The sequence below is a fragment of the Ursus americanus genome, chromosome 12 (assembly GCF_024610735.1).
Source record: "Ursus americanus isolate L20-20 chromosome 12, mUrsAme1.1.p, whole genome shotgun sequence".
NCBI classification, from domain to species: domain Eukaryota; kingdom Metazoa; phylum Chordata; class Mammalia; order Carnivora; family Ursidae; genus Ursus; species Ursus americanus.
This window is the reverse complement of record NC_142138.1, coordinates 20,148,550-20,176,181: the sequence shown is the minus strand read 5'-3', so window position 1 is coordinate 20,176,181 and position 27,632 is coordinate 20,148,550. Positions and strand designations below refer to the sequence as shown.

Below are 27,632 nucleotides of genomic sequence, written 5' to 3'. Positions count from 1 at the left end.
AATATATTATTTTGATTTTAAAAACTAAAATCTTGCCATATATACTTGGATAGTATATAGTCATGAAATCATTGGGATTTTTCCCTTCCACCTGTGGTCACTGGCAAAAGAATGCCCAAATCTATGTTAAAAGTCTGATTTAAAAAAAAATCATTTCAATGAAATAGTAGTAAATAAGAATTATGATTCCTTTTTCTATGAAATGTCAATAATTAGGAGAAATAATATTAAAATTCCCAAATACCTCCATGATAGCAATATTCAGGAAATAATATTATATGGTAAACATTTTTAATAAACAGCAGCATAAAGTAATCAGTGTTTAATATCATCTCTGGTGTGTGAAATACAAATGCACATATCCTCAATATAAAATAGCCTTTTTGTCATTACATCCATGCTTGTCTATTTGAAATGCCCATAATAACAAATCAAACATTAAGTAATACAGTGATTAAATGCATGCAGTGAAAATAAGAAAAGATATGGGAGGGCAAGATAGCTGAATATTGCCATGATATATCTGAAGAAAATCTACATCGAGTTAAAAAAAGAAACGAACAAAGGAAACAAAGAAACAGACCGGATATAAAAATGCAGAGATATATTTTCACTTCTGTGATACAAACCATAAACATAGTTTTGTGCAAAAAAAAAAAAAAAAAAAAAGAAAAGATCTGAAAATAAAGTCATCTTACAAAACATTGTCAAGAAAGCAAAAGATATTTTTCAGTTTGTGAAAAAAATACTATTTAATACAAAAGGGACTGTGTTATGTAGTATCACAGTGCTATTATAAAATACATTATTACAAGTGGTTTTGAAATTTGGTTTGCTCACCTTAATGACCTCAGTAATTATAAAATGTTTAAAATAAATGTTATAATTCTTTATAAAAAACTAACTTGAATTTATTTTTTAACCATAGTAATGTTTTTCCAGAGTAGGTATTTTATTGGCTCATGGAATGCTAATTTCCCTTTAAGGGACTCCTAGAAAACTCAGATTCACTGAAATTGTGTTTACTTAAAATAATAAATATTCTTGGAAAACAATTGATTGTCGTATGATATACAAAATTGTGGTTTGAATCTTCATCATTAAACAGTTGCATAGCAACAAAAGGATACAAATATTCTCCTCTACCTAAAGTTAAGAAATGTAACTTTTGAATCAGCTTATTTATGTCACAAAAATATTTATCTCCCAATAAAACTGGATATAGCCAATTCTTTGAGTTCACAGTACCGATATGTCCATGTTTATTGTTTGAAGATTCAGTGTTTGGGAAAATTGCAACACATTTGGTAAACATATTTCCTTGATTTCTCATCCTAATTGCTTTTTTTTTTTTTTTTTTTTTACAAAATTGAAACATCAATCTGCTTCTAATTCTTTTGCGTTCTCCTGTTCTCCTCATCAAATATCATTTCCAGGAATTATTTTATATTCTGTAAGTCTCTTTTTAAGTCTCTTTAGCTGTAAAATAAAAAAAAATGAGACCTTGAGACATTGTTCTTAGAATAAAGGAGTTATTTTTTTAACAAGAGAAAAAATCAAACATAACATTCCTTTCTATATAGAACTTGGAACCCATAAGAATTCTAAACTTGGCAAAAGATGGCTAGCAGGTAAGTGGCATGAGATGCACATTTGATGCCTCCCTCCTAATTAAGGCAAAAATTATTACGTTGCTTCTATTCACCAGCTTAAAAAATTCAGTTCACGGTAATCTTTGAAATGAGAACTCAGTACCTGTTTGTATTTTTTTAAAATACTGTGATATTTTGCAAAATAGAATTCATAGTCTTTGGATTCCAACTAATTCTATGAATAAACTGTCATAACTTCCGGTGCTGGAATAACATCTATGAACATTTCCAGATCAGAAAAAAAGGAGAGAGAAACTTTAACTAGATACCGGTGTCATAGAGTTTCCTACTTCCCCAGAGTTCACTGATGGTGAGCACCCCTACACCTTGGACAAGTCCTATGCAGGAGGTTGTAAGCATCGATGTGCTGGTCTGCAGCCACACCTCTCTTCTTCACTGTTACTGGTCCAGGGAAGCTTCTGTGAGGCTGTCCCCATGGGCACCCTGGCTCCTCTCCCATGGGTGCTGATCTAGGCCAAGGGGCCATTTTCCTGACTGTGCTTCCTTTGGTTCCTCATTTCTAATGCAGCGGAGTGAACTATCAGCCAACAATCAATTCCAGCATCCGCATCTAGCCTTCTTATGGTCTGATGCCCTATATTATTTCAAGCGCTTGTGTAAACACACTGTGGAAAAGGATGTGTGGAAAAGGCCTTCGTGCTCAGCAGAGGAGATTCACAAGGAGGCACACTCTGCACCTTCCCAAAGAGGCCCCACTATGTAGAAGGCTTTGGGGGAATCTTACACTTGTCTTATGGCTCGTTTCCATCTGGTATTTCAAATTTTGCCTAAAGTTTCCTCATTGATTCTGAACATCATTTCCATACAAGTATGCATAGCGTCTAAATTGAATCAACATAATTCCTGAACATTTGTCCTGAAGATAAGACAGCAGGTAGACAAATGCTACGGTATATACATTTTGGGGAAAGACCAGTCATGGAGAACGAAGGCAAAGACACAAAGCACCATTTGACTTTCCTTTTTGGTTTGATATTTAATGACAAAATTCTTTTCCTCTTCACTGGTCTGCAGTTTTTAGTACTTGAAACCAGATGTCCCAATCCCAATGCCATGTCATGTACCCCTGATGGAGTGTTAATCCCACAATGTGTTTTTTTTTTTTTTCCTGGCTGGTGTCTGCCCTGCTTGGTAAGACACAGTTAAACTTCACAGAAGATACTTGTTGCAATGTCTGCTAAATGAGAACCTTACTTTAATAAAAACATTTCCATTTAAATCTTTTCTACGGCTTTCTAGTTTCTCCTGTGTACCACATTTACAAAGTCGTGCGTTTTACAGTTCTGCGGAAATCATAGATTCAGTGTGTCCATGAATATTGGAGTCTCCTAGCAAAGATGGTTGCTTTGAGTCTATTTTGTAGGGTTTTTGAGATTTGTTGCCGAAAACGGTGATACCCATCCCACCGGGATGATTGGGAATGGACATGTGCGGTAGTAAGGGAATATTGGCTTCCTGGTTGGATCCCGAAGACGGCAAGCTGGTCACATGACCAGTGCTCGTGGACCCACTGGCGCTGCTCGGGGACCGACTCTTGGGCGGCGGGCAATGCTGAATCACTCTGGGAGGCCCTGCTGGCTGATAGTGGGCAGCTGGAAACGCTGCATATCCAGGAGGTATCGGATATCCATTGATGGGGATGAATCGCTGGTTCTGAGGTATCGGTGGGCCAATGAAACCAGCTATCTGGCCCTGTGGCGTAATACCCTGGCTCGGGAACATATAATTGGGGTACCTGGGGTTACTGAGATTACTCACTGGGCTGGCACTAAGGGAGGTGGTCTGCGTGGTGGCATTTCCTCCCGAAGGGGTCGTAGAGCTGGTGTGACTGGACAGTCCCTCCCAGGAGCGAAGCCGGACATGAATATCTTTAAATCTCGGTCTCCTGGAAGGAATCTCATTCCAGCACTCCGTCATGAGGCTGTACATTCTGGGCGGGCAGTCTTCGGAGCAGGGCAACAGCTGTCGCTTCCTCACCATTTCGATCACTTCCTGGTTACTGAATCCGTAGTACGGCTGCAGTCCAAAACTGAAAATCTCCCACAAGACAACCCCAAAGGACCAGATATCTGAGTCGGACGAGAATTTGCCATACATGATGGCTTCCGGGGGCATCCAGCGAATGGGCAGCAAAGACTTACTCTGCACCCTGTAGTAATCGGCAGAGTATATCTCTCTGGAAAGCCCAAGGTCTGAAATCTTGACGTGAAGTTGCTCTCCGATTAAAATATTGCGAGCTGCAAGGTCCTTATGGACAAAGAAGTGACTAGACAGGTACTCCATGCCGGCTGCAATCTGAATTGCAATGTGCAGAAAATCTCCGTGATCCAGGCTGGATTTTACGGTCCCGTCTTCGTCACTGCTACAGCCGACGTCGGAATGTGGGGATCGCATGATAAGGAACTCGTGGAGATCCCCCTGATTCATATACTCGAAAAGCATACACACGGGTTGCTCCTGAGTGACAGCACCGAGAAGGCAGACGATATTGGGGTGGTGTAGTTCGGCCATCAGGGAGGCTTCCTGTTGAAATTCTGTCCATTGCTGGGGGTTGTTGTAGTCTTTCAAGGTCTTTATGGCAACCAGCTGAGCATGGTCCATGCCTGGGAGATAGAGATGGCCCTTATAGATCTTTCCAAAGGCACATTCACCCAGTTCTTCCATGAAACGTACAGCTGAGAGTGGCAGCTCTTTAGCCTTGCTCTATATAAGAAGAAGGGAAAAGTGTGGTTTAAAACAGTTCTTAAGGCAAGAAACCTTGGCCTCTGAAAGAAGGGGTGGGGCATATAGAGAGAGGTTCTATAAATCAGACTGAATAAAATACTGTAGGTCTGTAAGTCTTGAAAATCATCAGCCACAACTTAGAGGGGGTGCCACGGACGGCTTTCTTTCTTTTCTTTCTTTCTTTTTCTTTTTCTTTCTTTCTTTCTCTTTCTTTCTTTCTTTCTTTCCTTTTCTTTCTTTTTCTCTCTCTGTCTCTCTCTCTCTCTTTTTCTTTCTTTCTTTCTTTCTTTCTTTCTTTCTTTCTTTCTTTCTTTCTTTCTTTCTTTCTTTCTTTGTTCAGTTAGCCACTGTTTAGTCCATAATTAGTTTTTGATGTAGTGTTCAATGATTCATTAGTCAAGTATAACTTTCCCTCTTCACAGATGACATGATATTTTATGTGGAAAACCCAAAAGACTCCACCCCTAAATTACGAGAACTCACACGGCAATTCAACAATGTGTCAGGATACAAAATCAATGTACAGAATTCTATATGCTAACAACGTAACTGTAGAAAGAGAAATTAAGGAATCGATTCCATTCACTATAGCAACAAAACCCGTAAGATACCTAGGAATAAACCTAACTAAAGAAGTAAAGGATCTATACTCTAGAAACTACAGAACACTTATGAAAGAAATTGAGGAAGACACAAAAAGATGGAAAAACACTCCATCCTCATGGATTGGAAGAATAAACACTGTTAAAATGTCTATCCTGGCCAGGGCAATTTACACTTTCAATGCCATCCCTATTAAAATACCATTGGCATTTTTCGAAGAGCTGGAACAAAACAATCCTAAAATTTGTATGGAACCAGAAAAGACCCCGAATTGCCAAAGGAATGATGAAAAACGAAGCTGGGGGCATCACGTTGCCTGACTTCAAGATATATTACAAAGCTGTGATCACCAAGACAGCATGGTATTGCACAAAAACAGACACACAGATCAATGGAACAGAACAGAGACTCCAGAAATGGACCTTCAACTCCATGGTCAATTAATCTTTGACAAATCAGGAAAAAATATCCAATGGAAAAAAGACAGTCTCTTAAATAAGTGGTGCTGGGAAAACTGGACAGCCACATGCAGAAGAATGAAACTGGACCATTCCCTTATACCATACACAAAGATAAATACAGGTGGCTTTCTGTGTCCGCTGCGTCCACATCCCCTGCTCCAAAGGCAGTTTGCTGCTGCCGGAGCCTAGAGTCTCGCTACTGAGTCCAGCAGCATCGGCATTGCTCAAAGCTTCCAACAGATGAGGGCTCTCGGCCCACCCTAGACCTGCTGGATCGGAATGTGCATTTAACAAGACCCCAGGTGATTTCAGTATCATGATAGTGTGAGAGGGGCTGCTGCAGGGGATGTGGCCTTAATTCTCAGCCTGGTACATTAAGCGTGTGTGATTTGGTCCTAACCTGCCTACCCTTGCTACTTCTTTATATTAGTATCACTTTACTTACATAGGTCTTCTCAGTGTCCACCCCTAAACACCACGGCCATTCTTGCCTAACAGCTCTTTTCTGCAAGGCTTTCTTATCCTTAGGGTATTTATTGTACGAAAAGCCAGAGAAACCAAAATGAAAGGCTGTCCTCCTGAGGTGCTCACAGTAGAGGCAGGGAGGTTTGCAATGTGCTCTCCAGTGCTTATCAAATCTGGCTCCCTCTGAAACTCTCCCTGACCACTAAGGTCTTTGCCTTCTCTGGAGTCCTTTTGCTTTACTGTCTGAATGCCACCACACACAAGAGGCAGTGTGAGGGCTGGTTACATGCATGGCCTCCCCAGTCAGACAATTTGAATCCGAATCCTGCCTTTACCACTTACAAACTGGGTGACTCTAGCTACAGTATTTAACCACTCTTTGCCTCAATTCCCTCATCTGTAAAAGGGAGGATTATAATGGATAATTGTACTTATCTTGTAGGTTCTTTATGAACCTGTAATAAATGAACATTTATAAAGTACTCAGCATGATGTCTGGCACATGGTAAGTGCTATGTAACTTTTAGTTGTTACCTTGCTGTTGCTGTTCTTTTAATGAACATTTTGTCCTCTCAATCAGACTTCAATTTCTTGAAGAGAGGCATTGCCCTTCATACCAACCGATAACCCTACAGTTTCACAAGTGGGTTGTTTACTAATTAATGCTAAGAGAGACAGGGAAAAGCATCTAGCTCACAATGAAAACAAGTATTAAATTGTCACATTTGATCTTGGCAATAATTTTTGAAATTCACTTCAAATCTAGCCTGACTTCTAGATGAATTTGTTAAGAAAAAAATCATTAAAGCAATGCGTTTGTACGTAAACTAATTTTAAAAATAATCCCTGCACTTTAAATTTTTCAAGAAAAAGAATACTACTCTGAGTATTCCAATTAAAGCTGACAATGTTGCAAATACATACAGAATTCAGAGCTCTCTGTACAGAGTTTAAAACAACAGTTTAGAAGATTAAGTAAAATATTTCTCTAATCCAAACTCAATTTAAAATTTAAGATGATTAGCTCTGTTCTGGGTTGATATTTTCCAGGGCAAAATGCCCATTAACCTAATTATGTAAGTGTAAATAAACATGCAACAAAATACTTAAAAGGACAAAATAAAATTGACAATTTGAAACATTAATTTTCCCATGCAAATAATATTTCCTATTAGAAATAGATCCTACTTATTCATTATGCAGATCTCAAGGGGTTTGTATTTAGAAATGTCTTACAGGAAAGTTACTTCCGTCTAAAGTAATGGTAACTTATTGCTTTAAGCGTTCAGTAAGTAAAAGCTTATTGATCCAGTCCTATTCATTATAGTATCGTAGGAGCAAAAGAGTAGAAACAACCTAAATGGGGGCACTAGGGTAGCTCAGTTGGTTGAGCAGCTGACACTTGATTTCAGCTCCGGTCATGATCTCAGGGTCATGAGATCAAGCCCTGAGCCAAGCCCCATGTTGGGCTCTGTGCTGGGTGCCGTAAGCAGGCTTAAGATTCTCTCTCCTCCTTTCCCTGTGCACCCCTCCCCCCTCTGCTGCTCGAGCTTGCTCTAAAAAATAAAATAAAATAAAACTTCCTTTAAAAATAAAAAAAGAAACAATCTAAAGGTCTACCTAGAGGAAACTGGTTATATTAATTATGGTAGAACCAATACATAGAGTATTATATAGTTTAAGAATGGGGATATTTTCTATGTACCAATATGGAAAGTTCTCCAAAATCCTATTGCTAAGTCAAAAATAAAAAGCAAAAGAACAGTTAATGCTGCATGCTGCTTTTGTGTGAAGGGGAAGGTGAAAAAGAATGAATATATTTATGTTTATTTGCATATATAGAAAGAAACTCTGAAAGGACACTCAGGAAACAGCAGTGGTTATGGGGGAGTATAGAGGTGGGAACTAGGATTTTCACTTCATGCTTTTTTATACTTAAAAATTTTTGAACCAAGAAAAAAGTAAAAAAGTAAAAACATATGACCAATCTTTCTATCTGACTGAATATGGAAATTTCTTTTATAATCCCAGGTCCATCCACTATTTTTCCTTTGGCTTATGGGGGTTGGATTCTTATGGGAGCTACATTGTTCCTCTGGGAGAGCTGCATGCTGGTGATGGGAAGGGAAACATTTGAACCAACCCTACTTTTTTCTCTTGTGGCCCTTAGATGATTTTGCTTGTGTGGGATGACTAATCTAAGGTGAATTTCTCCTGCATGTTGTTAAGGTTGGGTTTTCTAACACAATTTTTCCTAGTGATTCAATGAATCCAATTTATGTGAAGGTCCCTTGAATGACATCGTCGTTATTATTTACTTTTCTACCTAACCAGGATACCCAGGCTTTGGTGAGACAGAAGGGTATGTGAGTAATAAAATTTTTGAGGGAAAATTGGAATTAGTAACCACACTCAAGGAATATTAGACTGATGTGATGAGGAGTTAGGACTACTGTCTCTTGCCCCCACTGAAACTAACACATAGGCAGTGCAGGGCATTCAAGCTGTGTGATCTCTGGAGTCATGCCAATCTGAATTTGCATATTGGACCCGTTGCTTTCTATTAATATTAGTTAATACTTACATAACATTTACAATATGCTAGATTCTGTTCTAAGCACTTAAATATTAACTCATTTAAGACAACAACCCTGTGAGGTAGGTCCTGTATCTTAGCTTGACCTTGGGTGAGCTTCTTCACTTTTCTGAACCTCTATTTCCAATCCATGAAATAATATAATATGCAGCTTCCATAGTTACACTAGGGATTAAATGCAACAATGTACGAAAGCAGTTTCCACCTAGTAAGTGATCTTTACATCAATCTTATTATCCTTATTATGGAAGTAATCCAGCAAGTGGAGTAAATGCAAATGATTCAGATCCATTTACAGCCTTAAGTCATTCTAGATAGTGTTCTCTAATTCCCTTTATGTTTTCTTTTAAAAAAATGCATTGAATTTCCTCCTATTAACCCTTCCCTGTTCTCCTGTAGTCGTTAGTTTAAAACAAAAATCTTAAAATCTTAAAAATCTTCACTCTCAAAACAAAATTTGTTTTGGAGGCCAAAGGTGGGTCCAATTGGAGTGGCCGGCTCCTCTAGGATTCTGGGAGATGAAGACAGGTGGAGGGAGCGAGAACCCACGTGGAAGAGTAGATGGTGGCAGAAGGGACAAGGAAGCAAGCTGGCCAAACTTCTGGGGACTGCAAGAGAAAGAAGAGGGCTGGACAGGACTTTGGCACCGGCCTGACACATGGCCCCTGAGGCTTCATGGCTAAGAAGACTGGCTGCATTCCCCTCCACTGAGGTAAGCACATTAGTTCTCTTCTATTTGCCCTTGGAAAAAAGAACTCTTACTCTTACCATTTTACAGATGGAGAAAGAGGATTGAAAAGTATCAAGAACTTTTTAGAAGAGCCAAAAAGAGCTGCACTTGTGCTGCAAGGCCTTCTGCTTTGGGCCACACTGTTCTGTCTGAAAGCAGAGAAGTTTGCTGGCTGGCAAGCCCAGTTTGACACAGAAGGTCTCTGGAGGCTCAGCCTGGGGCCTGACACCTTATAGGGCTGTGAGGCCAGCCTTCAGTGTGTGGTCACTTGGCGGAGTTACATTGTTCTTTTCCCCCCCGTTCAGACACATGAGAGGATGTTTTCACCCCAAGTGTGTCTTGTCAGACCCCACCTGTCCCCAGTGGGCCGTACAGCACATAGTCCCAGCTCTTCTCTAGCCCAGAGAAGGAAGGAGCAGTTCACCACAGCTAGTCATACCCAAATTTGGGGATTTTGTTTTGGAAAGAAGCACAGAAGGCAACGAACACGGCAGACTTCCCAAAACCTTTCCTCGGAACACCTGTGCGGCAGCCAGCCTAGAAGTACCCAGGAGAACTGCTCACAGCTTGGTTTCAGGGGAACACGTTACACAGTGATTTGCATTTTTAAAATGCTCAAGTTACTCAGTACAAATGTGTCTTAACTACAGACTCATTTTCAAATTTTACATAAATCCTGAACTAGTTAAAAAATCATAAAAGCCCTTAAAGCAGCCGTCAATAGACTGTACAGTGACGGCAGGAAACGAGCCGTATTGTTGAGGAACAGATGGTTTACATTACACAAACCCTTTAGGCTAAACTTGTTTAGGTCTGGCATATTGTAAATTATATTTTAGTAATGAAAGTGAAATGACCTCTGCTTGACCTCAAGTGGGGTTTGTCTGTTTGAACCAATGTCGTGGAAACCTATGAAAGAAAATGAAGTCATAAAGTTTTGGCAGTTCAATTTTGGCTCATTTCGAGTTAAGGGGTTATAAATCTGTTTAGTTTTTGTTTGACAAGTATTTGTCATACAGGGATGTACAAAATGTAAAGAAGTGTAAAATACACATGAGGCGCGGAGCCAAAGTAAACCAAGTACAAAGGAAAACTGGAATGAACAGGGTCCCGGGTTCCTATCTCTTTATCACTCCCTCCATTAGTTGAATGACAAGATGGGCTCGGTTTATGATATGCTGTAAGGCAATTAAGCACCTTAAAACTGAAACAGGCTTTCAGTTTAAATGTTAACATTTTTACTTCTCAAAGTAAACACACATCTGCCTCAGTGAGGTTTTAAAAATTATATAATGGGGGGGAGAAAAATCAAAGTCGATGTAGAAGTTGATCCGTGATTCTAAACTGCAAATTTGCCTCTTCCCTTAGACGTTTTTGGAGAGCAACTGTATTAGAGTTTACATGAGCTCTTCACAGAAGGAAAATGAAGGGAGAACATTCTAGATGACTGTCATTTAGCTGTGAGTCAGATGTGACTATTGCAGTCCTGTCTAAACTGCTGATGGAGGCCAGGCTAATGCTGGTGCCTTCCTTCACCTGAGTGACAAATACTAAATGGGGACATGGGATCCTTTTGGATCTATGACCTTTACAGATGAAAGCAAGGGACCATGGGTAGAGTTTTTTTTTTTTTTTTTAATTGTCATTATGTAGGTGGCAGATGGATAAGGAAGACAGAATCGATGACTTTATCTCCTTCTCCCTTTGGGAAGTTACACCTTAGGTGATAACACATTCGAAAGGATTCCTCTGGGTGACACAGCTTAACACCCAAGCTGCCATTTCCTGTTCACTTTACAGAAGTGATTGCTGGAGGGGATGAGGTGAGGATGTCAGGATGGCCTGCATTTGTGTGCGTCGTGGGTCCACGCGTTTGTGACTTTTTGCTTCTAATCTGAACAGGGTATGAATGCTCTACTTTTGAGCCCCACTTGAAGTTGGACACAGAGAAAAGGCTGACTGACATGAGGTGGAGGGGAATACAGCCCAGGGTGGTTCTCCAGGACAGGAAGGGGACTCCAACAGCAGATGCTGAAAAGAACTGAAATTCTATTCATACGACTGACTCAAACCATCCCCTGTAGTCCCTGCAGCTCCTCTCCTGGTTCCTTCCCCATGACCTAATGCTCCAGGATGGCTGCCTTTTCAAAATCTCATTTGCTGTACATTTGCCAGTTCTGGTGGGAACCAGGTGTCTTCCGGAGAAGAGCAGGTTCCACACTGGGGCATTGGTTCCTCAGCCTCATTAGAATCAGAGTGGGATTTGGGGTAATAGGACATTACCAGGTCCTTTTTCTCTTTGGAAGCACAGCTCTCCTGAGATCTGTATTCCCTGGGGATTTGCTTGCTGTCTGATTCTCAAGCACTAACCAGCATAGTCTACTTCACAGCAGGCATTAGAACCCCCTGGAAGGCTTGTTAAAACACACATTGCTGGGACCCGATCCCAGGGTTTCTGATTCTGTAGGTCTGAGATCCTGCATTCTGAGAAGTCCAGGTGATGAGGATGTTCCCAAACTGGAGGCTTCACTGTGAGAACCACTGGAATAAGTGAATATGGCTTTCTGGAACAGACAATTACTAGTGGTCCGGATCTCTGCTCCTAGCACGACGAATGACTACAATGTGTCTGAAGGACCTGGTTGGACAATTCTGACTTTCAGGAGCCAAAGAAAATAATACTTGGCTTCAGAAGACACTTTGGAAATGCCAGCTAAAGTAAATTTAAGAACCACTGGCTGGTATTTACTGTGTTTATAGTCTGCTGCTGTCTCAGTGAGATTCAAGGTTTTGAAATTAAATCACTCTATACCTTGGGCTATGTCATCAGTTTGTTCTATTTTCATGGGTAGCCAATGGTGTGGGATCTTTTTAAATAGCCGGTTGTATCAGTCAGTCAATGGATACTGTATACCAAAGAGCATACATATGGAATAGTATATGAGGACCCATGCAAGAAGCATGAAGAGTGAAGACACAGCTCCTACCCTAGATGTCTGTACTCGAGTTTGATAATAGCTACCAGGAATTGAAGCCTTGCACCGTGCCAGACACGGAGACCACAACAATGCCTACGATTTGGTTTCGGAGTGCTGAAATGTTAAGCTGTAAGTACTTTATATATACTGACCCTTTCATCCTTACAGTAACCCCAGGAAATTGGTCACTATGACTATTACCCCCATTTTACAGATGGAAACCCTGAGAAACAGAGTGGTTAAGTGATCCCATAGCTGGTCAGATTGTTATGTCAGATAGCAGAGCCTATCTTCCTAGAGACTACTTCACATGCCCTTTGTTTATTCTCTCAGTGCTGACTGCATCAACTCATTCAAACTTCATCCCAATCCTGTGAGAGCCACACTATGATGTCCCCATTTTATGGATTAGGAAATGAAGACATTCAGAGGTTAAGCAGCTTGCCTAAAGAAGCCCACAGATCAAGAGGTGATGCCAATGCAAATCCAGTATGTCTGACTGCAAAGCTGGAGCATTTCTCTGGGAATAATTGTCAGTTTTCATTTTCAGCCTCGAAGGGCTCCATAACTTTAAAAGCATAGGGGGGCACCTGGGTGGCTCAGTCGTTAAGCGTCTGCCTTCGGCTCAGGGCGTGATCCCAGAGTCCTGGGATCGAGCCCCACATCAGGCTCCTCCACTGGGAGCCTGCTTCTTCCTCTCCCACTCCCCCTGCCTGTGTTCCCTCTCTCGCTGGCTGTCTCTCTCTCTCTGTGTCAAATAAATAAGTAAAATCTTTAAAAAAATAATAAAAGCATAAATCCCACTGGTATAAAAGTGGAATGTCAAGGTATAATTGCTCTCTGGTCTCTGATCTAGACCTTACTCTGGTTGATTCTCTGTTGTCTCCATTAATTGACTGGGACAAATGAACAGAACCTTTCCACAGCAGCCTTTGCCTGAGTGGGACACAATAGCCCTGGAGAGTATAGAAAATAGAGATTTCTTAGTAACTGGACTTAGCTGTTGACAGGAAATCTGCTTGACTCCAAAGCCTATTTTCCATTCTTGTGCATTTTACTGGTTCTGAGGTAAACAGTGTTCAAATTGCAAAACAATTGGCTCTACTCCTCAATGGAAATGATTACGTTTTAAAAACTTAAAGGCCCCAGCCATTTCATTTTGGGAGGTTATGGACATTTTCAAAGACTACAGCCGAACTAAGTGCCTTCCAGCTTATGCCATCAAATTCTGGAGGGAGTTTCAACTAACAGTCTGCCCCATTTGCCCAGAGTTCAGCTGTACTTCTCTGGAAGTGATTTATCTTCGGAAGCAGTTCTTTTCTCTTTCATGTCACTTTCTGATGGTTAGTTTGAATGTTTGGTGGTGACCAGGGTTGATTCTGTGGTGGTTACTTGGTAATGTCAATGGGAGAGGTTCAATCCTGCCTGGAAACAGGCAGAGCAGAGGCCAGAACTTCCAATGTCAGCTTGAGCCACCAGTGCTCATAGCTTGAGCTCAGGTGTTTGGGTCAGCCTCAGAACTAAGGCAGTAGAGTGCCATGGAGAAGCTATCGGGATGCACCTGGGCTCTGGACCTGGGCAGACCAGGGTTCAAGTTTTCTCACTCCCAGATTAGGCTCAAATTAGCTCTTCCTTCATAAGATCATAAGAGAGATCCCACTGGGATAATGCATGTGATGTACTTTAGCTTATTTGTAATACCACTTATAATATACCCACTTCTACTACTCATTCTCCCCGGAAGTCAAGTTTCTACAGGCATAGATTGGCACTGAGGCTCCATACTGGACAGCCTCCCAGCCCAAACTATTAGACCCTCTCCACCCTGATGGATTTTACCCAGGGTGTCAACAGGGTATGGGGCAGGGACATTTATGCAAACCGAATAGGAATGGGATACCAGAGCCGTCCACAGAGCTCCCTCCAGTATCTTTGCTGTGTGCTTCCCTTGCTTCTGTCCTCACCCCAGGTAATGTGGGCTGCTGGATCCTAGAGCTTCCTCACAACCCATATTATCCTGTGCACAGCATTTGGTAGTTGATTAAAATATTTGCGGTTGTTCATATCATCACTGTAACAAAAATAATAGTCACTTCTAGCTATTGAGCACCTGTGAAGTACCAGATACGCTATCTCAAAGTGCCAAAAAGATTGGATGTGGCGGTGATCTGGCTGCGACAACTGTCACCCCCTTGATCGCCAGGACTGACTTGGCTGATCTGGTTGCCTGGGGGGGGTGTCCCCTTTTTCCTTTCCTCAGTGCTCCACGCACATCCCCCCGAAGCTGCACGCTTGGTCAGAGAGGATGACCTTCCCTGATAGAGGAGGACCGTTCTTTGGTCGAGGGTATACGAGTAGCTGTGCTCCCCTGCTAGAACCTCCAAATAAGAAAACAACATCTCTAAATACCATTTCTGTCCTTGTTTTACAAGGGAGAAAACAAAGGTTCAGAGAACTTGCTTAAGACCTCATGGCCAATAATCAATGGAGTTGAGATTTGTTAAATATCTCTCTCTCCTTAGTCCTTGCCCTTTGGAGTATATCAAACTACCTCCCAGAAATAGACTAAGAAAAAAATGTGGCTGGTAAGGTAAGTTAGGCCCAGAGAGTAGGGATCCTTAGGCGCTGGGAGGAAGAATTTTATAACTTGAGATTGGTCCTTCCAGATTGGGGAATGTACATCGAGTGGGAGCAAAAGCAATGCCAGAGGATGAAATCAGCATGAGAGAGAGACAGACAGAAAGAGAGAGAGAGAGAGAGAGAGAAGAGGGGGTGGAGGGAGAGAGGAAAAGAGGAACCGAAGGAACTAGTGAAGGAAACAGAGGAGATAGGAGGAAAGCCAAGAGAAAAAGTATTCCAAGATGGTGGTTCAGAATATCCAAGGCTCCAGGGAAATTAAAGAGGATAAAGACTTGGAAAAGGCCATTGGATTGAATTACATCACTGGTGATTCCCTAGAGGGCCCTGTCACTAGAATGATGAGCTCAGAAGTCTGGGGAGACAAAGGCTTTAAGGATAGAGTGTTAAAGCTATTGAGGACATTTTAGCACCAAGTATGGTGACACTGGGTAAGGCCAGGGGTTCAAAGGGAAAGCCAGACCACAGAAGGGCTTTTTAGATGGAAGCGTGTTGCTGGCAAAAGGCGCAGGCCCAGAGAAGATAATCAAGTGTCAGTACATTCAGCAACTACTTTGGCTGAAAAGGAAAGGAGAGAGGAATTGCCTGGAAGTGAAGAAACCAAGAAGTTGGCAAGAGATGGAGGTAAATTGAGAAATAAAATAGAGTCGCCAGCTTCAGAACATGAGCCAAATCCTGCTTTCCCCCAAGTGTTTCTTATACCAGCTCGGAGCTGCAGGAGTCTGACCCACAGTCCTGTTTAGGCTTTGGCTGTGGCCCTCCCGAATCCCCACCCCAGTGTTCTCTGTCCCCCATTCTCAAACTCCTCCACCTCTTAACTTCTCTGTGTGCCTGAGTCCCATGTAGGTGAGTCATGTAGGGAAGGACAGAAGCCCTCACCCCCTCTGCTGTGTTGGAGTGGGAGGCTCTGGCACTTTTCTCACTCCCCAAGGAGAGTGCCCCACAGCCTTTTCTCCATACAGATACTACACAACAACTAGGGAGTGGGGGAGGGGGGCAAAGGAAAGGAATCGTGGAGAAGGGAAGTTAGGGTTTCCCAGGCTTCTTGGAGAAGGTTCATTTTCCACAGTACTCTTAAAAAACACCCACTCGGATGGTAAAATTTGTAACGCAATATAGAAAAATCCTACTTAGTTCACGCATTGCTATAATACCCATCAGGAATTTTAAAGACGGGAAAGAGAGGAGGTTATCTTATCCAACTGAATGGCTTGAAATCTCCTGCCGAACAAAATAAAAGGAAAACAAATGAACAGTACCTTATACGAACAGGGTCTACTTCATTTTCTGAACAGCTGAGAAAAGTGAGACTCAGAGAGGCCAAGCGGCTTCTCAGAGCCACAGGGCGGGCAGTGGGGGGGGGTGCGGGGGTCGGGGGGGGGGGGTGGGTTGGAGTTTGGAGCCAGAGGAGCATCTCAGGTTCCTGACTGTTCATGGCTCAGCGCTGAGATGCCTCCCTGGTCCACTGACTTCCTTTCCCCACAGATCAGTGGGAAACTCAAACCTCATCGACCTCTCTGGGGACCCAGGCCGGTCTGTCAACCAGTCTGTCTGTGTCTGCTATTGTCCCCACTGAAGGGTATGGGTTTCTAATCTCCTTGAGGAACCTCTTCTTCACACAAACACTTGGGGGAGCGGGGAGGATTTTAGCAGCTCAGCAAGTGGAGAGAGAGAGAAGCAGTTTAAACTCTGAAGGGCATATTCATTTGGATCAATAAAAATCCTGGAGCCTCTGACTTTTGAACTGACCGAGGAAAAGTAGTGTAAGGCTCGAGCTTACCAGCTTCCATGCTTTATTCTTTAACACCCCGCCCTCCAAATATCCTTTTGATTTTACCCTGGTAGGGTGTTTGTTTTCAGGACTTTCCCCCCCCCTTTCTTTCTTATGTGTGTTCCTTCCTTCCAGCTTTTATAGGTACATGTAATATTTATGTGTCAGTGACCTTTCAAAGCACTTTAAGAGATTGACTGTTTACAGTTAGGAATTTTCTTTAAGGTCTACGAAGTCCTTTGTGCTTTTTCCAGGAAAGGCACTCAGTAAGAACCAAAACAAACAACAGAATAACTCAAATTTGATTGGAGCCAAATCTCAGAAGAGAATAAGAGAAAAAGAGTGAGCATTTGTTTTTGTTGTTTCTTTTCCCCTACTCAACCCCATCAAAGATACTTGAGCCATTCCTCCTTACAGTGTAGTTCAGAATTACTTGAGAGCTGTTTAAGGCTAAATTTTAAGCCTTGTGTTGGAGAAATCTTGGCACTGGAAGATTTTGCAAGGGACACTTCAGAAATGATGAAAACGATGTTTACTTCACCAAGTCTTTGGGAAATTTTGTCCCAGTATATTTTATGTGTGTCTCTATGACCATGGAGGATAGAGGACTGTTATGGGTCTGGCCAAATTTCACATGCCTTTGGCAGGATTGGAGCTATGTCATTTAGATGTCTGACTGTTACACAAGACTCTTTAGGATTTACCACAAGCCAGGGTGATGCCTCTGGTTAGTGTTCAGCCCAAACTGACCAAATGGAATCATAGTCAGTTGTTTGCCTGACCCCCTCCTACTCTCTCTTCCCAGCATGATTTGTTCTGTGAAAAAGTTATTATGGGGTCAGGTGAGTGCAAGGACTATATTTAGTCATGAAAAATCCTAGGTTCACATTTCATCTCTTCCAATCTCTAGCTCTTTGATTTTGGACAAATTACTTCATCTATAGGAGTCTCAGTTACCCTGGTTGTGCAGTAGCAATACTCACACCTGTATTGTAGAATAGCTGTGAGATTTAAATGAGATGATGAATATAAAAGCTCCTGGGATAGTTCCTGACAATTTGTATCCCTCAACATGCACTAGCTTTTTCCATTTATGCCACAAAGCTCCCTGAGATCTCTATTTGAAAGACTGCATAAATCCACAACATCATGTCTCTTGGACATCATGCTTTGCAAAAAAACCACTGCTAATAATGGAATCGAGTTGCAGACTGAGGCTGACCTACACAATTGACCATTCTCCCAAATGGAAAGAAATCTTCTCATGGTTCCTGCTGCAGCACGGAGGAGTCTGCCTCCCTGGGATGGTGGCAGCGGCAAGGTGACGGCTGCGACCGAGCTGATCTGGGTCTCTCTCCTGCCCAGAGTTCTTGCATTTCTAAGGGTTCTCAATGTTTAATTACAGAACTGACAGGGAGAGAGTCTCACAGAAAAAGACCACTGCACTAGAACTTTGAAGCCTGGGAAATGTAAAAGGTCAACGGGCTGTTACCTAATGAATGTAGAATATTAACCCCTCTCTTTTCTTCTACTCCCTTGTAAGGTTTAAATGTGATGTTCTCTAACATGCTGCAATGTATGTAAGCCGGCTAGCTGGCAGCTAGGATGTCAGAAACAACTGGGCCTCCGCCTCTACCTGTCCCCCAACCTAGCGAACACGGGGGTCTTCAGGGTCTGTGGGTTTTTGGTTTTTTTTTTAATGGTTAAAATTCACACTTACGAGAACTGTGGTTTTGCTTGGGACAGAATACTTAAAAATGAATTTTTAACACTTAAGAAATCTGAAAACCTTACCAACAAATAGGATTACAACCGAAACATGTTTTAAGACTTTTTAAATTAAAAAACAAAAGTCCAAACACAAAGCAGACTAAAATCAAATGAGGGCTATGAGTCGGTCCCAATAGGCAATTCTACTAATTAGTTAAAAGGATTAGTTAGAGTGTGAAGACATTTTCCCCTAAAATTTTATTAAAGAGATGAATCTTCTCTTTAGGAAGGTCAAACAAATAATATGGTCACTAACCCACGGAGAAGATAAATATTTGTAGAATGAGTGAATGAATGTCCTATGGAGCTGGAATAAGAAGAAAAGACAGGTTTTTTGGATGCTTTCTAAATTATTTAAATGAAATCTCTTTGCTAAGAGGCCTGGGATTGAGGTTCTGGCTTTCTGGAGAGAAAGCCTCTGTTGTATTTCAGCTTCAAGATGTGGTGTGTGTGCTCCATTTAAGGTAAGGGCTGGTGACCCTGGGTTCCTTGCCAAGACCTGGAGCAACCCACGTGTTGAAAGATGAGGAGGAAAAACTAAAAGGAAGTGGGCTGATTTAGCACAGAGATGAGAAGGCTAAGGTGGGCGATCATAAGACAGCATTAGAAGATTATAGAAAGGACAACACTTCTCCTTAATTATGCTTAAACCAAAGAGAAATGGATTTAGGTTAGGCATTTAACCTAATGAGCCCCTAGGTTAGGACTTAGGTTTTGTTGTTGTGGCAAAAAAGCACATCACATAAAACTTACCGTTCTCAAGTGTACAATCTATGCACGCTACTGTGCAATAGAGGGTTTTTTGACAGTGAAGTGAGTAAACCATGTTTGTTTTCTTTTTCTCTCTGTTCAACTCTTCCTGTTTGATTGGAAGAGTATGGTCTTTCTTCTTTGCAATTTTGCAAAATAGCTCACACTCTGAATCCTTAGGAGAGATGAGGTCCTAAGGATTCTTTCTAGCCCAGACCCCATGGTAAGGCAGTGATGGGGCTGGCCCAACACTGACGTGGGCACACTGTTGAAAGAATGTTCCAGCTCCCTGGGATAAACGTAGAGAGGTACAGTTATGCTGAAACTGAACTCCCGAGCTTGTAAACTCTGAGTCTGGATCATTTGATTTCTAAGCTGGGGAGGGTGGTCATTTTTGCTTTAACCTGAAACCTACAGAATCTATGCAGCCCTGTCCTGCTAATTTTACCTTGGGTTTATATGCATTCAGCATTGACATCTCCACATTTTGGCCTCTGACGTGTTTCGGTTGCCTCTGGACAGGCGGTGACGAGGACTTCTGGTTATTGCGGCAGACACAGATAAAGAAGAAGAGCAAAGCAATGGCCAGAGGAATCGCAACACTTGGCACCAGTATGTACAAGATTTCCATTTTATTCTTCTCCTTGGAATCCTTCGAATCTGGGTACAGAAATAGAAAAGAGCAAAAGTCACACTAGTTCCAATAATGTGTATAATATTACATCTCATAGTTGAAAATGACCTCTGATTCTTCTATACACACAAATTCCCCGGAGAAAAAAGGAACCATTGCTTACTACAATTTGTTTCTATCAAACCTTCAACATAATTTATTGAAGTTTAAAAGTTTAAAGTTCAAGTGTTTAAAAACTGCAGAGGCCTAAAAATTGTGAAGCCTTTGCATTGTGTGGGTCCCGCTCTGATGTTGCCTCTGTTTAGCAGCAGACCTGCATTGCCCTGACACCTTCAAAGTTAAACGTCACGGGAATGGACTGTATATACCCAAGAGCATTCATGGGGACCACAGGGCTCTTCTTCCATTGGCTGCTAGCCCAGATCAACCACCACAATGCGCTCTTCCAGGAATCATGCCCTTGTCTTGGCTGGTTTGAACTTAAAGGGCCAGTCCTGCATCTTCCAGAATCAATGTCACTCAAGAATCCTGGTCCCAGGGTCCACAAAACCACTGGCCTGAAAATATGGGGGACCCGACTAAGTCTCTGTTGAGCTGTGTGACCTTGAAGTAATCATTCACCTCTTGGGGGTCTCACTTCTCGCCTACAAAAGTGAAGTATCTATTTTGGACGGTGTCTACAATTCCCTCCAGCACAGCATCATTGAATTACTTGACATTTTTTGAAACCCCAGAATTCTTCCTAAATGATTTCATACGAACCCAGTAATTATGAGTGCTAACACTCTGAAGTATATTTTGGTAATCTTATATATCTACTTTACCATTGCTTGGAAGAGAATATAATATGTATAGAAGGACACGAGGCATACTTTTAAAAAATCGATTTGAGTCTGACCTTCAAATACTTTGGGCGTATGATAATAAATTATTTGACTGACAAAACAAACACAAGAATGATGGGCAATAATTAGAGGGTTATATAATATATGCCCTGATCACCAATAAGCTCATCAACTATCTTGCTTTACGAAAATCCGAAGTGTGAAAATTCAGATTGACCCCAAATTTGGAGCTGATTATTTACTTAACCTAGAATTAACCATGCGTCCATTCTCTCATCCTCCCACTTGTTCAGTAAGTCAATAAACAAAAAGTACTATCACCAAGCACTATTCTAGGTACTGGGAATATAAAATTAAATACGGTGTGTCCTTTGCCTTTCAGGAGCTCATGGTTGGGGAAAGAAAACAGAGAAAAGGTCATTACAATATGTTGTCGGAAATGTGACAAGGGAAGTAGGACTAGCGTGGTCAAGAGACCCAAAGTCTCTCTAAATCGCGAGCTTCCTTAGTACATATCAATGAGAATACAATACAGAGTTTATGCCTGCACACACCTGCTTTGGGGACCTGTTGTCCAGCGAGATATAGTAACTAAATCACGCTGCCTTCTTCCGACATAAACAGACTCAACACACGAAGTAGGAGGGGCTGTGCTGTGGGCTAACCCTCAGAGAGGTTTGGCGAAGAGTAAAATCTACTTATTGAGTATACTAAAAATAACGGTTTTAGTATTTGCTGAGTGTTTTCTAGAACAAAGTCATGTTAGCTATTATTATTAATATGGGCTAGGTACTGTTGGAAGTTCTTTTCATTAAGTCATTAATTTTATCTTCACAACCAACCCCGTGTGAGGCAGGTGCCATCCTTATGCCCATTTTCACAGGTGAGGAAGCTGAGGGGACACAGTGGTTAAGTAACCTGCCCCAGGATATGCAGCTAGTAATTCAAAAGCTGGGACCTCTCCCCTGTTGGTCTTGCGTCATATCTCCTGCCCTAGACACTCCACACCACTGCCAGGAATTTGAGAATGGCTGTTGTTTGGCACCCATTTCCTCATGGTAGGACTTCTCTTGTTTCACAAAGGTAGGAAGGATGAGGGAGGTCTGAACAGCGGAGAAGGACACGGAAGCTTTCGCACTCCCCACTTTATACAGAGGCAGGTGACACCTAACCCAGGCGTCTCTGGAGGCCATTCTAGTCGTTCTCATCCTAGGAACTGTTCTCAGTTTTGTAAGGATCGTGTCTGCATGTCTATGGGTGGATGGACAGAGAGAAAAGAAATCACATGGAAAAGTGCTTACCACAGGGCCTAGCAGATAGATAGATCTTCTATACCAGGAATATAATAGATCCAGAATAGATCGTCTATCTAAGATCTGTCTATCTATGTAGACACTTTAGAGACAATATAGCAGAATAAAGGAACGGCGTGTCTTAAGAGTCAGAAACCTCTGAAGACTGCCTTTGTCATCATCTGTGCAACATTCAGTAGGCACTTAGCCTCTCTGAGCAAACCCACCTGCAAAATGCGAAGAGCAATACCTATTTTGTAGGGTTGTTGTAAACTGCAAATGAAGGAACATAGGAAGTATCTACTCTAGTACCTGTTACAGCTCAGTCACTTGATGTTTAGCCCTTACCCTTAGAGTAGAAAAGGATTCAGAGATAAAAACTTTGGGCAGGGAATTTTAAATAACCTTAAGCAGGAAACAACCTCTCTGACCCCCATCTCCTCATTTACTTAAGGGGAATAATTGCTCTATTTGCTTTAATCTGTTTGGTTTGTGTGAGAGATAATATTCATGACAAAACTTCAGAAAATGGAAAACTTCCACACAATTGTCGGATGCTATGATTATTAACATTATAAAAACACTTCCAAATTTCTCAGTACCCTAGTGTGTGCCGGGCCTGGGGGGTGAGGGTGGGGTGGGGAATCCCTCTTGTTATTCTTGGATTTTCAGTGAAATCATTATGAGGGTAACGATTACAAAGGAATGAGGTTAATTTAGTACTCATGTAACGCTAGTCATTTTTCTGGCCCAGATTTTCAGCAACAAGAGAAAGTAGGGCTCTCACCTGTCCAGCAAACAAAGGAGTCTATTCTGTACTCATTCCGTATCAGATTATTCACGGAACGCCTGCGATTGTCAACGGGAGATCTGGGACAAATCCCCCTGTGGGTCTGCACCAGAACAAATTTTAAGAAGCTGAATCCTTTACAGACAGGCAAACTTGGCTCCTTCTGATTACACGGAGGATATGCAAATGAGCCCGCCGTGTCTTCCTGCCAAGGGAAATAATCAAGCAGAACAATACGCAGCCATGTTGGAAGTGACTGAAAACAAATTTCGGCCTCTTGTTCACCTGAGATACGGCACACTTACTTGCCCACGCACCTCTCTCCACATTGGGCCAGAAGGGAGTCAGTCTGGCTCAAAAAACTTCATGTAAAAACAATCCACAGAACAACTAACCTACTCACAGAAGATCAGAAAACTAACATTTGTTCAAGCTCTTTTTAACAGCCTCACATTTCTATTCATCACTTTAACCGGGTACTTGGTGTCCTCTCGATTTTACATGTGGACGAATTAAAACTAAGAAAGAACAAATAATTTGGCAAAGCCAGAAAGAGGTGGAGTCTGGGCTGGAATGCAAGCCTGTCTGCCTTTAGTGCTTCTATGATTTCAAAATTATATTACTAATAAAAATCAAAATACTGTACGGAATTGTTCTTCATCATTGTCCTTAAGATTCCAAGGCTCCCTTTAATGAGGGCTAATATCTGGTGGGGATCACACTATTAAACAGAATCACATTAGAACAATGGACACTATTCTTACTGTTCACTTTCAAGGGTAATGGACACCCTCAGTGCATTACAAAGAAACCTGGCTGGAAATTAGAACGGTGAAGATTTTTAATGCTTCAAAATAGCTTCGAAATAGCTTAAAAGTTAAATGCGCATATTAGTTACATCAAGTTAAATACTTGGGATTTTTGAAACCAACTATTTAGTCTGGATCACATGATTAATTTCCTTTTAAAAATCAACAATTTGGTATCACAGTTCACATCTGACATTCCTATTTTATTTTTACAAAGATATTCAATACTTTGATTAGTAATTAAATATAAGGGAGAGAATACTGCTTTCTTATCCTGGGGCTTAAAACAAGGTAAACATGATTTCTTATTCAAGAAGTACTTTCATAAAGTGAAACATCATCTGGGATATTACTTTGAGTTAAAACAAAAAAATCCTTAGATCTTCAATTTGGCAAAGGTGGGGAAGAAATCTTACAGAACCTTAGAATTCCAAAAATAATTAAACAAACAAACACATTAAATTATAATCTTGTCTGAAAAGAAATAAAAACCATTGAAAACAAATAGGAATTGCTATCATCTATTATTTGAAAACTACAAAGTAACTGGGTCTGTAGCAGATAGGAGCCTGCACCGGTGATATTTAAACATACGCCTGCAAGCCAAAAGAGAAAAGGTGTTAACCAGGTCTTCAGTTGGTATACTGGGTCCACCATTAGGTCTTTCAATTTAATGATGGAAATACCAAGAAGATGACCTGTATTATGTATTCTCAAATTAATTCTTAAAAAGACTCTGATTGCCCATATATAGTGATTAAAATTTCTCTCTTCAGCAATTTTTTTTTAAGATTTTATTTATTTATTTGACAGAGAGAGAGAGAGAGAGAGAGAACAGCGGGGGAGCAGCAGAGGGAGAGGGAGAAGCAGGCTCTCCCCTGAACAGGGAGCACGATGTGGGGCTGGATCCCAGGACCCTGGGATCATAACCTGAGCCGAAGGCAGACGCTTAGTTGACTGACCACCCAGGTGCCCCTCTTCAGCAAATGTTTTAACCACAATAACCACAATGTTTTAACCACAATAAGTGCTCATTTGTGAGCACTTGAGAAAAATCCTAGTAACTAGAATCCACATGAGTTCACTCTAAGTTTCTATAAATTCTTAGGACCTCAGTTTTCTGCTCTATAAAAAAGAAAGAGCTGGGTTAATCTTTTCTCTTTTATTGAAAAAAGTTTAATTGTGGTAAGAAAAATTAACAAAATCTGCCATCGTGTAGTGGTCCACATATGCACATTATGTACAACAGATCTCCAAAACTTTTCCATCTTGCAAAACCGAAACTCTATACTCATTGAACAATAACTCCCCATTTTCCCCTCCCTCTAACCCCTGAGAACAACTGGTCTACTTTTTGTTTCTATGAATTTGATTACTTTAGATACCTCATACAGTATTTGTCTTTGTATGACTGGCTTATTTCACTCAGTTAAATGTCCTCAAGGTTTATCCATGTTGTTGCATGTGTCAGACTTCCTTCTTTTTTAAGGCTGAATAATATTCCATTGTACATATATACCACATTTTCTCTATGGATTCCTCCATCGGTGGGCTTGCTTCCACCTCTCAGCTATTGTGAATAATGCTGCTATGAACAGGGGTGTACAAATATCTGAGATTCTGCATTCAGTTCTTTTGGGTCTATATCCAGAAGTAGGACTGCTGGATCATATATCTCATTGTGGTTGTGATTTGCATTCCTTTAATGCCTGATGGTATCGAGCATCTTCTCATATACGTTGGCCATTTGTATATCTTCTTTGGAGAAATGTCTGTTTAAGGCCTTTGGCCCACTTTTTAATTGGGCTAATCTCTAAGTGCCAAAATTCAATAGGTTTTATAAAATTAAATCTCTTTCATTTTGATAGGATTATTTTAGAGTGGTAGACCATGCACATTTAAACTTTTAGCAAGACATTTGATCAAGTGACCCAGGATATCCTTATGGACCAAAGATGGAGGGTTAGGTAATATTATTAGACAGATTTGTAATTTACCGTGTGCTTATGCCCTAATAGTGTTAATCAGCAAATTAACCTTGAATTATAGAAAACTAAGCTTGAGTGAACCTGCCTGTTTGACATTATCATCAACTACTTGATGATGACGTATTTATCAAACTTGAAAATGACCCAAATCTAGGAAAGATACCTGACTATAGAAATAAAATTTTATTTTTATTTTTTAATTTTTTAAAAAAATTTATTTATTTATTTGACACAGAGAGAGAGACAGAGTGTACAAGCAGGGGGAGTGGCAGACAGCGGGAGAAGAAGAAGAAGGCTCCCCACTGAGCAGGGAGCCCAACAAGGGGCTCACTCTGGGACCCTGAGATCATCACCTGAGACAGAGGCAGATGGCCAACTGACTGAGCCACCCAGGCACCACTATAGAAATAAAATTTTAGAGGCTCATACAAAACAGGCTAAAATAATGACCCAAAACTAACAGTTGAAATTTTACAAATAAATATTATAGCTTGCAGTTAGGTTAAAGCTCATGTTTAAAGAAGCCCATGATTGAGCAAATCTACTAAATAATTTTTGATGTAACAAAACAAAGAAAAAAAAAAGAGGAAAAAAGAAGGCTAATGAAGACTTGAAGGCTCAGCTGGAACTAGCAACAGCACAATGAAATTGCTCCAAAAAATGTTATATATGGTACTTTTTAGCAAAAAAAAAAAAAAATACCCTTCATTGGCAATACTGAGTGATGATCAAAAACATCACGGTCTTCTTCTACCTTCATTGGTTTAAAAACACCAAAAAAGGTATCTTCTAAGAGCAACATTTCTAAGAAAGATTTTAAAAAAGCAAGAAACATTCAGGGGAAGAGGAAGATGGGTAAGGAAAGGTTAGAAGAGCTACATGCTCTTTAGACCAAATTAAAAATTGAACGAAGGACTGATAGGTACCTTCAAATTTGGATGATAAATGACACCAGAGGTTACAGACTGGATCTAGTACATAGACTTGCTCCTTACTAGGGTGTTTTTTTTTTTTTTAATTTGAATTCATGGCCACCATTTTTTAAAAATCAGGAGATTTCACATATAAGTTTTGGTTTCAGACTTACAGATTCTGAGCAGTGGGAGCCAACCCATAACCTCTTCGGGGTGGTGATATGTCCCTGTCTCTGGAGGTCTCTGGCAATGTTCAAACAGAGGCTGGATGATTTTGATGGTTCCCCTCAAAGTTCTCTGATTTTATAAACCAAGTCAACGGACCTTATTTAGGCCCCTATCGTACTTTTGACTCTCTTGTGAAGCAACGGATTTAAAGCTAGTGATGATATTTTCCCTGAGTGTCTTCAGATCCAGCATCAGTCCTTTTCTACTCAGCTCCATGCTGAGGCTGACCTCTAAGGACAGTATCAATGGGCACCCTTGCCCTCTGGCTTCCAGTTAGGTTCAGCCAATGGGAGACACTGGCGGGACAAGGAGAACTGCCCAGGGCAAGAAGAGTATGGCTGACATGTGTGTTCCCAGGCTCCCTTCTTGCCGAGTTGCAGAAGATTGGCTACCTCCCTCTACCAAAGGCCACCGCCTTTGGACAGCCCTCTTTTCATTCTCAGCTCTGCTCCATAAGGTAAGGTAACTAATCATTCCTTTGACCCTTCAAGCCTAGGGTGGTAATGCCTCCCACTTCTGCTGGCCCTGGGTTCTTCACCTTATTGGTTTCCCCTAATTCTGCCAACACCTTCATAAACAGTCTCTTTATAAGATTCTCCATGGTATGTTTGCTTGTGTATTTTTGTCTCCTGCCAGAACCGTGGTTGATATAAAGTCAATAGCAAAGATCATTGTGGTGTTATATCAGAATTCCATCACCAAAGGGTTAAAGTGACAAGGAGCCCTTCCCATTGGCATTGTGGTGAGCCAACAGAGTTAAGAGCTTCCCAAAGCTTGTTGCTAGAGCAGCTGACACACTGGATAAATGACTCAATATATTTTGAGAATTAAAAAAATCTTTGAGAAAAAATTATTTTATGGTTAAAAATGTTTATGGAACATGACTTCGTTATAAGTTTTGGGTAACTATTGTTCTTTACTTTGTTGAAAATGTATAGAGACTGGAGAATAAAGTACATCTTGAAAATCTCTGT

General features: G+C 41.1%; 1 protein-coding gene across 1 annotated transcript in view; it reads right to left on the bottom strand.

Moving 5' to 3' along the window:
• Positions 1-274: 274 nt before the first annotated feature.
• ROR1 (ROR family WNT receptor 1) overlaps positions 275-27,632 on the bottom strand; it is a 388,801-nt gene continuing 361,443 nt past the window's right edge. Inside the window, exons 8-9 of the mRNA XM_045802165.2 lie at positions 19,607-19,818; positions 275-4,376 (exon numbers count right to left, since the gene is read on the bottom strand). Of these exons, the coding sequence (XP_045658121.2) occupies positions 2,949-4,376; positions 19,607-19,818 (1,640 nt within the window). The 3' untranslated portion in view covers positions 275-2,948. The remainder of the gene's footprint in view (positions 4,377-19,606; positions 19,819-27,632) is intronic.